A 13,454-nucleotide genomic window follows, 5' to 3' on the forward strand; every position below is an offset into this window, starting at 1 on the left:
TTCTTAGCTATAGAAACTTTACTGGCTGGCTGCTTTGTGTTTGTTTTTGCTGTATCTGCCACGGTTATGGAGCTCAGACTGCTGGAGAGAATCAAAAGCTTTTCAAACTAATGTGAAATCTGAATCTCTACGGAGAGTACTCTGAATCATATATACACCATCAGCAGCTTTTCAAACTAATGTGAAATCTGAATCTCAACGGAGAGTACTCTGAATCATATATACACCATCAGCAGCTATGCCTTCTTCGGAAGGATTTTTTTTCCACCCGAGTTCAGAGATGATTTTGGAGCTTGTTTGATGGGATCTTCATGCAGTGGATGACTCAGAGCTTCTCTCTGAGGTACGTTTGGAAGGACAACTAGACATAGATCATTCATAGTTATGTTGATTGGTATGTTCTGTAGAAACTATAGCCTCTCTTGAAACTAATTCTCAGCTTCTCTTAACTTCAGACCGTGAAGAGAAAGTGTCACCACCTCGTGGGAAAGGGTTGCGGGAAGAAAAACCAGCCAGACCACAAAACATGTCTAAGAGAGACGTCAGGTCGTCAGATATCCCCTACCTTTACAAACTTTAGGCAGACACAAGTAAGCCATACATATATATATATAACCGACCCTTCACTTGATGAAAACATCGATGCACTGTTTGATGTAAAATTTAACCAATTTAGTAAGCCATACATATATATATATATATAAAAAAACAATCACGTTTGTAATAGCTAATATAAAATATTTGCGACTGACAATAATAGAAAAGACAGGTGAGTAACTCCAAGAAAGAAGAAAACAAGTATCTGTCTCGTGTAGTGATGGCAAAAAGGCCAACAAGATTTAGCAGCCCACCTAAAAGGCCTTGGCCCACTTCATGTTTCCACCGTACGATGCTTAAACCCAAAACGGATATCCACCGTCCCTGGAAAGCTCTTATCTCCCTCCTCCTCCACCTTCCCCGTCAGAAGTTTGCCTCTCTCCCTCTCTCTCTCTAAACGAGGTTAGCTTTCTCTTTTTTTTTGTATAAGCTTTTAGGGGTTTCATTTTCAATGATAGAGATGAGTATTCCAGAGTTTCGTTTCTGCTCTAATTTTATCGTTAGGGTTAAGCCTTTTTAGTCTGATTGATTCGTGATTTCGTTTTGTTTATGGTTGTAAGTAGGTATGGAAGAGAAGAAGCTTGCAGACGATAGAGTCATCGATGACCAAGTAGAGAAAATTGAATTGGTGGTTTCTGATGTTGATGCGAGGGATACCGAAGATGAGGAAGCTATTGACAGTTCAAAGCCTGAATCTCTCCAAGCCGATGATTTACCTTCAGAGGAAGTGAAAGATCCAAAGGAGATTATTGGAGAGAGCCATGGTGAGGCAAACCTGCAACATATAACTACGGGAGAGGCTGTACCAGGTTTTGTGACTTCCCGAATGAATGGTGATGAAGGGGAAGCAGGTGCAGAGAATGTCCACGAGACAGCCACACATTCTTTTTCTGAAAATGGAACTGTCTCTCTTGAGAAGAAACAACCGGTGGCTGATGTGATCGGGGAAACAAGGAATGGTGGTATTGAAGAGGAAATCAAGGAGGAAATTGTTGATGTATCTGGGGCACAAAGAAATGGTGAACGTGCTTCAGGTGAGAGATCTTTCAATGATAGTATTCAAGTAGCTTCTGCTGGGACCTCATCTCCATTGGAGAAATCTAGTTCTGAGGAAAATGGAGAGACGGAAGGTCACATCAGTAGAGAGCATGATACAGTTCAAAATGGAGGACTTGGTGTTGAACATACTTCTCAACCTAATAAGGAATTTGAGAAGCAGCGAGGCAGCAGAGTGAATATGAGTCCAGAGATTAAGGAAAGAAAATCTGAGGTAGCAAGTTCTGTTTCACCAACAGAGTCTACAAGTAATATTGCAGCGTCACCTCCTCCTGCTCGCCCAGCAGGCCATGGGCGGGATGCTTCTCTTTTGGAACCCACTCCACGTGTTCCTCATCAGCCTCGTGTAAATGGCAATGCGTCTCAGAATCAGTCTGAGCAAGCAGAGGACCCTACCCCTGCAGAGACCGATGAGCATGATGAGACCCGTGAGAAGCTCCAATTGATCAGGGTCAAGTTTTTGAGGCTTTCACATAGATTAGGGCAAACTCCACATAATGTTGTTGTTGCTCAGGTTTTGTATAGGCTTGGATTAGCAGAGCAGTTGAGGGGGAGAAACGGAAGCCGTGTTGGTGCCTTTAGTTTTGATCGTGCCAGTTCCATGGCAGAACAACTTGAGGCAGCTGGACAGGATCCACTTGATTTTTCTTGTACAGTTATGGTGCTCGGTAAAAGTGGTGTTGGTAAGAGTGCTACGATTAATTCTATTTTTGATGAAGTGAAGATCTGTACGGATGCATTCCAGATGGGGACAAAGAGGGTTCAGGAGGTTGAGGGTTTTGTTCAGGGAATTAAGGTTCGGGTGATTGACACTCCAGGTCTCTTACCATCATGGTCTGATCAACACAAGAATGAGAAAATGTTGAAGTCTGTTAAGGTTTTCATCAAGAAAAATCCACCGGATATCGTATTATATCTTGATAGGCTGGATATGCAAAGCAGAGATTCTGGTGACACTCCTCTCTTGCGCACCATCACTGATGTTTTTGGACCATCGATATGGTTTAATGCCATTGTGGGTTTGACTCATGCCGCTTCTGCTCCACCAGATGGCCCAAATGGCACTGCCTCTAGCTATGACATGTTTGTAACACAACGTTCCCATGTCATTCAGCAGGCCATTCGCCAAGCAGCTGGAGATATGAGGCTCATGAACCCTGTGTCTTTAGTTGAGAACCACTCTGCTTGCAGGACAAATCGGGCAGGTCAGAGAGTATTACCGAATGGCCAAGTGTGGAAGCCTCATTTGCTGTTACTCTCGTTTGCGTCCAAGATTCTAGCAGAAGCAAATGCTCTTCTGAAATTACAAGATAATAATACTCCAGGGAGACCATTTGTAGCTCGATCCAAGGCTCCACCACTGCCACTTCTCCTCTCATCGTTTCTGCAATCAAGACCGCAAGCTAAACTTCCTGAAGAGCAATATGGTGATGAAGAAGATGAAGATGATTTAGACGAATCATCAGGTTCTGACGAAGAATCAGAGTACGATCAGCTTCCTCCTTTCAAACGATTGACTAAAGCTGAGATGGCTAGGCTTAGTAAATCTCAGAAGAAGCAATATCTTGATGAGATGGAGTACCGGGAGAAACTATTTATGAAGAGGCAGATGAAAGAGGAAAGAAAGAGACGTAAGATGATGAAGAAATTTGCTGCCGAGATTAAAGATATGGCTGAGGAGCATAGTGAAAATGTGGAAGAGGAGAGAAGTGAACCTGCTTCTGTTCCAGTTCCCATGCCAGATTTGTCTCTACCTGCATCGTTCGACTCTGACAACCCTACTCACAGGTACCGGTCCCTTGATTCCTCCAATCAGTGGCTTGTTAGGCCAGTCCTGGAAACTCAGGGGTGGGATCATGATGTTGGCTATGAAGGTGTCAATGCAGAACGACTTTTTGTTGTTAAAGAAAAGATACCCATATCTTTCTCGGGGCAAGTTACAAAGGACAAGAAAGATGCTAATGTGCAGCTGGAAATGGCCGGCTCGGTTAAACATGGAGAGGGCAGATCAACCTCCCTAGGTTTTGAGATGCAAAATGCTGGGAAGGAATTGGCTTACACTGTTCGAAGTGACATGAGATTTAACAATTTTAGGAAACACAAAGCTGCAGCTGGTCTCTCTGTAACGCTCTTGGGTGATTCGGTGTCTGCGGGGCTGAAAGTTGAGGATAAGTTGATTGCTAATAAAAGGTTCAGAATGGTTATGTGTGGTGGGGCAATGACTAGTCGAGGAGATGTTGCTTATGGGGGTAGTTTAGAAGCTCAGTTGAGAGATAAAGATTATCCGCTGGGTAGGTTTTTATCTACTCTAGGACTTTCTGTGATGGATTGGCATGGGGATCTTGCTATCGGAGGGAATATACAGTCCCAAGTGCCCATAGGACGTTCATCTAATCTAATAGCTCGTGCTAATCTGAACAACAGAGGGGCAGGGCAAGTAAGCGTTCGCGTAAACAGCTCTGAGCAGCTCCAACTTGCTATGGTCGCACTTGTTCCTCTGTTCAAGAAGCTGTTTAGTTATTATTCCCCTCAGCAAATGCAGTATTGACAATAATGAATTATACTTGGGTTTTCACTTCCTACAAGAACATCCTTAAGTGTGAGTTGAAAGGTGCTAATCTATCTGCTGTTACTTGCTTATTCCATTTGCTGTAGACCCTCTTTATAGGTTGCTGATGTTGATGTGGCTTTTGGTTTTTGAGCAGGAATCTTGGTGTGCCCTTGGGTTGAAAAGTTTAAGAACAAATTGTTGGAGGAGGAGGCCCTCTGTTCTCAAAATAGCCGGAACACACTTGCTCGTTCCTATTCTAATTTGAACTTAGCTGTAGTTTCTGTTTCTTTCCTAAACCTTTTGTGTGGTGTATGGTAGAAAAAAGCACACCTAGTTGTTTTTGTTCATGTCTTATCTCTGGATTTTGCATAAAGCCTTAATAAAAAGTTATGTTGCAGTTTACTTATCGACGTTAAAGACACCCATCACCCTCTGGGTAAGCCATAAATAAAAGCTTGTTAAATGGATTTTGCTCCTACTCATTACTTGTAGTGTTGACCAACCATTTTGTTTTTGTTTTTTGATCAACGTGTTGACCAACAATATACGTACATACAAAGGTGTTGCTTGTAACTTTTTGCACCATTCCGCACTTTTCTGTGTTTCGTTCATATATTTAATGACTCTGATTGCTAAGGATTTTGCTCTACGTAGTTGATATGTCTTTGTATTGTAGTTTTTATTAGGAAAGGGATGCCCAGCAAACTTAAACATAGGCCTTGGACCCATTTCCATAGGGTCCCCAATTTAAAAAAAAATCAATGTAGTTATGTTTAGTTTTCTGTAGCTTTCTCGTAAACAGAAAAAAAGTTGCCGAGAAAAGGAAAGAAAAAAAATTTATAGAAGATATTATAAGTAAACTGGAACCTACAACTAATTAAAAGGAAAAAAATGTTAACTTTTCACAGTAACGTTTGTTTCTTCTTCCTTCTCTTACATTTTCAGTTTTTCACTACATTGCTTTTGGACTACTAAAATAGTTTTGAACGAGAATGTGTTATTATATTTCTATAATGTTAAATATAAACATAGCTTCCGTTTTTGTTGTTGTTTATGGCCCCGAGTAATTTAGGACCGCCCCTGATTATATACATCAAAATATATATCATAAAATGGTGATCGAGACATTTAGATGATACTAATGTATTTTTAACTACATAAATCAAATGGTTAATATGGTGACATATATCAATTAACATGCATGTTAAACTTTTTTTTTTGTAATTATTAAACTATTTATATTTTTGTCCATAAAGTTATTAAAATATTTATTAAAATATTTCAGCAAGAATTCAACAGGAATTCCGATGATACGCTCTCTATCTATCACCATTTTGTCCATAAAGTTATGGACAACTATGGGAAGCAGATGTATGAGTGGAAGAAGAAGTGGGAAGCAAACAAAGTAGTTTTTAATTTATTAACAATTTTTAATTTATTAAACTATTTTTTAAAAAAAATTAAAAGGTCCCAAAGTCGATGAACGACACGGTCTGGAAGGAGTTGTGTGCGCATTGGGATAAGAAAGAGACGAAAGAAACTTCTTCCACCAACTCCAACAACCGCATGAGCGACCGTAAAGGGAAGGGCATCTACAAGCATAACTTGGGTGCTCAATCTATTGCCACTCTGGGGGATCGAATGGTAAGTTCAACCGCTTTTTCTTCAATTATATAAGTTTCAGAATTTTATTTTTTGTGCATTTCTTCAAATTTCTAATGTTTGTTTAATTTATTTTTTTTCAAGGCGGAAGAAAATGAGGGCGAGCCGGTTGATGATCTCGCCCTAATGAAAAGGGCGTATACCAACAAGAAGACCGGCCAGATTGATGATGGTCTTGTGAGGGACGTGGTCGACCTGGTCCAAACTCAGGTGTATGACGAAGTGTCTCAGCTTCAAACCGATGATGACGATTCGACGGCTTCGACCAACTTGTCTCGGGTTCGAATCAACGAAATCGTTGAATCGGTAAGTTCTTTTTTTTCAAAGTTCAATTTATTTATTTCTTGATTTTTATTTTATCATCAATTTATATTATTTAAATTTGGTTATTTATATTTCAGTCGGTTCCAAAGAAGAAGGGACGTTTGGTCGGTTTGGGTCGTCGCTCTCGGTCGGCTGCTCCTCCTTCTGCACCACCGCATATGTTGATCTAGAAGTTCTTACGGCTCAGCTGAAGGACAAGGATGATCGGATATCTGCGTTGAAGACCCATATGGCAGCTCAACAGGCGGGCTATGAGACACAGAAGAGGCTGAACGAGCAGATGATGGAGATGATGAGGAGGATGTACCCGAACGAGGTGTTCCCGAACATTCAAGACCCGTAGTTTTTTTTTTTTTACCAAAAACTCGGAATGTTTTATTTAACTTTGAATATTATCTACTATGTTTTCAATTTTAATTTTAATTTTAATTTTAAATTTTCGAATTTAAATTTAAAAATTTAAGTTTTAAAAAAAAAAAAAATTTTTAAAAAAATTATTTTTTTCCGAAATTCCGAGGGAAAGAAGTTCCTCGGAATTTTCCGAGGGACATAAGTTCCTCGGAATTTTCCGAGGGAAGGAAATTCCTCGGAATTTTTCGAGGGACAGAAGTTCCTCGGAATTTTCCGAGGGAAAGATGTTCCTCGGAATTTTTCGAGGGCCAGGTTCCTCGGAATTTCCCGATAAACATTCCGAGGAATATTTTGTCGAAACTTCCGAGGATTGGACCATCAGAATTCCATCGAAATATTCCGAGGAAGGCGTCCCTCGGTATATTCCGAGGAACCTTCCGACGAACTTGGTGTCCTCGGAGTTTCCTCGGAATTTAGTTTCCTCGGAATTCCATCGGATATTTCTGACGGAATTCCGAGGAAATATGAATTTCCGAGGAGATATTTCCGAGGATTTTTTTCGTCGGTATATCTTTGGAATAGCGTTATTCCGACGACATACCGACGATTTTTTTTCCTCAGTATGCCGATGTTTCTTGTAGTGATGTTTATGTTCTTAAACACAACCATAAATCTTATTGTCATAACAATGGATTGGACATCGGAAACCAATAGCTCAATATGTACATAAAAACTGATATATTATAAATAGAAAATTAACATGGTCCAATTTAGCCATAGGTTTTAAGCCTTTTAGGAGAAATTCAATTTTCTTATATTACCATTTAGAAAACAGAAGGTTAAATAAACTTGGGTAAGAGGTTAAAAGGAAGAAATAAGGGGAAATTGTAGTACACACGTGTTAAACTCATCAACTATGGTCACGTTACTCACATGTGAAACCCTAAGTGTTTATTATTGTTTTGAACATCGCATTCATATTTGACGAACATTCGGTTCAAACCCTAGCTCTACGAAAATAGATGATGGCTTCAACCAAAACGAAAAAGGCTATAGCTGCACATGATCAGGAACATGAGCTTCCATGGGAGATTATTGAAGAAATTCTCTCTCATGTCCCTCCAATATCTCTTGTTCGCTTCAGAACCGTATGCAAACGATGGAACGCTCTCTTCAACGACGAGACGTTCATTAACAACCACAAGTTGACTTTTCGATTCATCTTAATAACCAAATCCAAGATTTACTCGGTAAATTATTGACCCTAAGATTATGGTGCGTGAGTTAACATTGGAAGTTCCAGGGATAGAATCTGATATTAAACATTTGGCTGACTGCAATGAGTTCTTGCTATGTAGCATGGATAAAGGAGCTGCGGTTTGGAACCCGTGGTTGAAACAAAGTAGATGGATCAAAGCTCAAGCTAGCCAACCTAGTTTCTGAATCAATGGCATAGGTTATGATAATAATGACAACATGAGAGTTGCGGAAAGACGTTACAAGACCATTGGGTTTTACAGGACGAAGTACAGTCCCATGTGGGAAACCCAAGAATTTTCTTCCGAAGAGTGGAAAGATTCCAAGTTGAAACCTAGACAGGGAGACAAAAGTAGGCAAAATAAACAAGCTACCTTCTTCACGAGATGTGGTGTATCGTTACATGGAAATTTGTATTGGATTGCTTTCTGTGACAAGACTGATCCCTTTTACCATCTTCTTAACTTTGATTTTTCGAGCGAAATATTCTATTCCTCCCTCTTTTGTGATCTACCATGTGGGATGAACCATCCTCGCAATGCTCTTGTCCTTAGAGTCTTCAGAGGAGATCGGTTTTCTTTGTTGAAGCAATGCTACAAGACAAAGAAGATTGAGATTTGGGTGACCAAGAACAAGATTAACGTTGAGGATGGTGATGATGTGGTTTGGATGAACTTCATGACTTTTTATAAAACAAATTATGATATTGTTTGTGAATTTTAATTTATAATATTTCCATTTTAAAATTTTAAAATTTAAAATATTAATCTTAAAATTTTAAAATATTTTTGAAAATAATTTTATATTTATTTTTTCACCCGCAACAGCAAACGCTAGCTGGAACCAACTTTTGATTTTAAGATATTCAGAGCGGTTTGTAACGATTTGTAACGGTTTGTATGATTGTTTTGAAACGCTGTCAACCGCTACCAACCGCAAAAGCTGCATTTGCGGATCGAAGCGGAAAAACCAGTCAGACCCTTACTTCTACATTTATATAAAATTTTATCAATAAAATAAATAACATATGTGTTTATCTAATCTAATACCTAAAGTTTTCTTACTATTAACTAAAATTTAATAATCCACATATAAATAATGAATAATAATAAAAGAAAATTTATGTAAAAATGAACTAATATACAACCAATCATATATTGACAAGAAACTCAATCATATATAACAAATATTGAATACAATAGAACCTCTATAAATTAATACTCGATAAATTAATAATCTCTATAAACTAATTAATTTCACCGGTCCTAACTTAAATCGGTTTAAAATTTGACATAAATCGATAAAATAATAAAATAATAATCTTTTAGAAATTTCTATGTATATATATGGTCCCATTAAAATTATAAATTAATAAATTATATGTGTACATATTTTATATAAGTAAGAACATATTATTATATTATTTGTTTTATATGCACAATGAAATTATCTTTATATTTTCTTAACATTTAATATATTTTTGATGAGATTTAGTAATATTATACCAAAAACCACATTTAAATTTTATGAAATATCTGTTATATACACCAAATAATATAATAAAATTAATATAAATGTCAAATTTAAAAAATAACAGTTAATGTCTATACATTAAAATCAAATATATTTTTTTATCTTAGAATAAATATATCTTATACAAAATTTAAATAAGGAAACTTATGTAGTTATGTTAATGAACATCTTTATAAATTAATAAAATTTCAAAATCCCAACATTATTAATTTATAGAGGTTTCACTTATATAATCAATCATATACAATGTTTTTTGAATAACTAAAGTAAAAAAATACATGCACGGACGTGTATGTCAAGTTCTAGTAAATATTATCTAGAATAAAGATTTCAAATTGAGGAAGAAAAAGGGAGATTACACGTGTTATACTCATCAACTATGGTCACGTTACTCCCTTGTGAAACCCAAATTATATATTTATTGTTTTGATGATAATCGCATCCTTTATTTTGAAGACGTGTTTGACGGACATTAGATACAAACCCTAACATAGATGATGGATTCAACCAAAACAAAAAAGGCTATAGCTGCACATGATCAGGAAGAGCTTCCATGGGAGATGATTGAAGAAATTCTCTCTCATGTCCCTCCAATATCTCTTGTACGCTTCAGAACCGTTTGCAAACGATGGAACGCTCTCCTCAACGACAAGACGTTCCTAAACAACCACAAGTTTACGTTTCGATTCATCTTAACAACCAAATCCAAGATTTACTCGGTAAGCATTGACCCTAAGATATTGGTGCGTGAGTTAACATTGGAAGTTCCCGGTACAGAATCTCATATTAAACATTTGGTTGATTGTAATGAGTTCTTGCTATGTGGTATGGATAAAGTAGCCGCGGTTTGGAACCCGTGGTTTAAACAAAGCAGATGGATCAAAGTCAATGCTAGCCAACCTAGTTCCCAAGTCGTTGGCATAGGTTATGTTAATAACAACATGAGAGCTGATGAAAAACGTTACAAGACCATTGGGTCTTATTGGACGGACCATTCCGAGTGGGAAACCCAAGACTTTTCTTCCGAAGTGTGGAAAGACCCCAAGTTGACACCTATACAGGGAGACAAAAGTCTCAAAGATAAAGCAGCTATCTTCTTCACTAAATGTGGTGTATCGTTACATGGAAATGTGTATTGGATTGCTTTCTATGACAAGACTGATACCTTGTACCATCTTCTTAACTTTGATTTTTCGAGCGAGAGATTCTATGCATACTTTTGTGATCTACCATGTGGGATGAACCATCCTCGCAATGCTCTTGTCCTTAGAGTCTTCAGGGGAGATCGGTTTTCTTTGTTGAAACAATGCTACAAGACAAAGAAGATTGAGATTTGGGTGACCAAGAACAAGATTAACGTTGAGGATGGTAATGATGTGGTTTGGATGAACTTCAGGACTTTGTCTATACCTAACTTTCCAGGTTTAGTATCGAATGAATATTCCAGCTCTCAACCAAGTTACTTCATCGACGATAAAAGGCTTGTTTTGTGTTCTTGCGACGAAACTGGCCATCCTTGGATCTATGTTGTAGAAGAAAACAAGTTGATCAGTAAAGTCCAGCTAAATGATGTGTTTGATCCTTGGCCTTTGCATTGTACCTATTTTCCAAGCTTGGTCCCGGTTCCTAGAGGTCCAAGAGAAGAAGCATTATTACAAGATTAGTTTATTACGTTATTCTGTCTTCTTGTTTGGTTTTGATCCTGAAGAAACTAATGCTGATTTGGATTTTGTTTATTTTTTCATTCATAAATTCATTGTCATTGTTGCAGCTAGAGTTAGCTCACTTTATAAATAATATATTACTAGGTGATTGTTTTATACTCACAGAGGTATATATATGTATATATTCACAAAATACATAATTAATTACAAACGATTAATATTTTTTTTCATTTTTATAAGTTTAAATTGTTTTGTTATGTGATTTATATGCATAAAAATAAATAATATATATATGTATGTGTGTGTGTGACTTGCTTATAAAAAATTATTGGTTCGGTTATTCTTTTTTAATATTGGATTGCATTATTCCTCTCAATTAGACAATGTTTGCTTCATTGTTCTAAATAAGCTGAAATTAGATTTACTTTTTTTCTTACTTTCATTTAGTTTAGATCAGTGTCTTTGATTTATAACATATTTTGGTTAGATTATGTATAGTTTGATATATGTTAATTTGGAAGAAAAATAGGAAACTATCGTAGTTCCAAAATTGCACAAGTTAATATAACTAAAAATATTTTGAAATTTCATGAAAGTATATATATATTTACAAAACCTAAATTGTAATATCTATTTAATGTATCTTTACACTTATTCACAGTTTTGAGTTGTTAGTAATTTATAATGTGTTAATTTATTGAGTAGTAATTTATAAAATTTCTACGGTATCCAAAAATAATTAAACAATAAATATTTTTTAATTATTTAAAAACAATTATAAATTATTTAAACTATTAGTAGTTCCACATCGATATTTTTTTATCTTGGTTTTTAAAAAATGTTAAGACTTTAAAACATGTGAGTATAAAGCTTCATTTAACAGATAATCATATTAAAATATACAATATATCTATCTTAATATCATTTTTTATGTTAATATCATTTAAACTTAATTATATACCATATTAAATAGATAAAAATGAATGTTTGAATTTATTTTACCATAATATGATTGTAAATAAATGATGATAATTGTTTTGATTTATGTGTAAACCAATTTAATTATATATGTATAGTTTTTAGTTTCTCAATTATTTCATAAAATAATTTGTATACACATTGTTCATCTAGACAAAACAGTTTAAACTCATCAACTATTGTCACGTTACTCACATGTGAAACCAAGTATTTTTTTTTTTTTTTGAGAAAGAGGTATTTATTGTTTTGTCCATCGGATCCTCTACTTTGAAAAGATACGGTTCAAAGTTCAAACCCTAGCTACGAAAATAGACGATGGATTCAACCAAAACGATAAAAGAGATAGGCGTGCAAGATCAGGAACAGCTTCCATGGGAGTTGGTTGAAGAAATACTCACTCATGTCCCTCCAATATCTCTTGTTCGCTTCAGAACCGTTTGCAAGAGATGGGACGATCTCTTCAACGACAAGACGTTCATCGATAACCACAAGTTGACGTTTCGATTCATTCTAGCAACCAAGTCCAAGATTTATTCGGTAAGCATTGGCTAACTGCAATGAGTTCTTGCTATATCGCAAGAAAAAAGAAGCCGTGGTTTGGAACCCGTGGTTGAAACAAAGTAGATGGATCAAATCTGATGTTAGCCAATCTAGTTTGGAAGTCGATGGGATAGGCTATGATAATAATAATGATAACAAAATGAGAGCTGAGGAAAGACGTTACAAGACCATTGGGTCTTACTTGAAAAACCATTCCGTGTGGAAAACCCAAGACTTTTCTTGTGATGTGTGGAAAGACCTCAAGTTGAAGGCTAGAAGGGGAGACAAAAGTCTGAAAGATACAGTAACTAACTTATTCACGAGATGTGGTGTATCGTTACATGGAAAATTTGTATTGGATTGCTTTCTGTGACAAGACTGATCTCTTGTACCATCTAATTAACTTCGATTTTTCGAGCGAGAGATTCTATACATTCTTTTGTGATCTACCATGTGGGATGAACCATCCTCGCAATGCTCTTGTCCTTCCGGTCTTCAAGGGAGATCGGTTTTCGTTGTTGAAACAATGATACAAGACAAAGAAGATTGAGATTTGGGTGACCAAGAACAAGATTAACGTTGAGGATGGTGCTGATGTGGTTTGGATGAACTTCAGGACTTTGTCTATACCTAACTTTCCAGGTTTAGTATCGAATGAATATTCCAGCTCTCAACCAAGTTACTTCATCGATGATAAAAGGCTTGTTATGTGTTCTTGCGACGAAACTGGCCATCCTTGGATCTATATTTTGAAAGAAAACAAGTTGATCAGCAAAGTCAAACTAAATTCTGTTGTTGATCCTTGGCCTGTGCATTGTACTTATTTTCCAAGTTTGGTCCCAGTTCCTGGAAGTCCAATAGAAGAAGCGTTATTACAAGTTTAGTTTCATTACTTTACTTTCTCTTCGTTTGGTTTTTGATGCTGAGTAGTGCTGGGTTTG

General features: G+C 36.6%; 2 protein-coding genes and 2 pseudogenes across 3 annotated transcripts; all 4 read left to right on the forward strand.

Moving 5' to 3' along the window:
- The first annotated feature begins 763 nt into the window (after positions 1 to 763).
- On the forward strand, positions 764 to 4,608 carry LOC117134110 (translocase of chloroplast 120, chloroplastic). Of its 2 annotated transcripts, none has more exons than XM_033291872.1 (3): positions 764 to 999; positions 1,161 to 4,252; positions 4,359 to 4,608. In XM_033291872.1, exon 2 carries the CDS (start codon positions 1,163 to 1,165, stop codon positions 4,199 to 4,201), a length of 3,039 nt encoding a protein of 1,012 aa, XP_033147763.1. In that variant the 5' UTR covers positions 764 to 999; positions 1,161 to 1,162; the 3' UTR covers positions 4,202 to 4,252; positions 4,359 to 4,608. The 2 variants fall into 2 exon arrangements, with proteins under 2 accessions (XP_033147763.1, XP_033147762.1); XM_033291871.1 differs by having other exon boundaries at positions 773 to 999; positions 1,161 to 4,264.
- A 2,322-nt stretch (positions 4,609 to 6,930) lies between these two features.
- On the forward strand, positions 6,931 to 8,571 carry LOC103869824 (annotated as a pseudogene).
- A 1,193-nt stretch (positions 8,572 to 9,764) lies between these two features.
- On the forward strand, positions 9,765 to 12,262 carry LOC103869746 (putative F-box protein At1g47390). Its single transcript, XM_009147826.3, has one exon. The coding sequence runs from the start codon at positions 9,826 to 9,828 to the stop codon at positions 10,993 to 10,995; it is 1,170 nt and encodes a 389-aa protein (XP_009146074.3). The 5' UTR covers positions 9,765 to 9,825; the 3' UTR covers positions 10,996 to 12,262.
- Positions 12,231 to 13,454, forward strand: LOC103869747 (annotated as a pseudogene).

The sequence above is a fragment of the Brassica rapa genome, chromosome A05 (assembly GCF_000309985.2).
Source record: "Brassica rapa cultivar Chiifu-401-42 chromosome A05, CAAS_Brap_v3.01, whole genome shotgun sequence".
Lineage (NCBI taxonomy): Eukaryota > Viridiplantae > Streptophyta > Magnoliopsida > Brassicales > Brassicaceae > Brassica > Brassica rapa.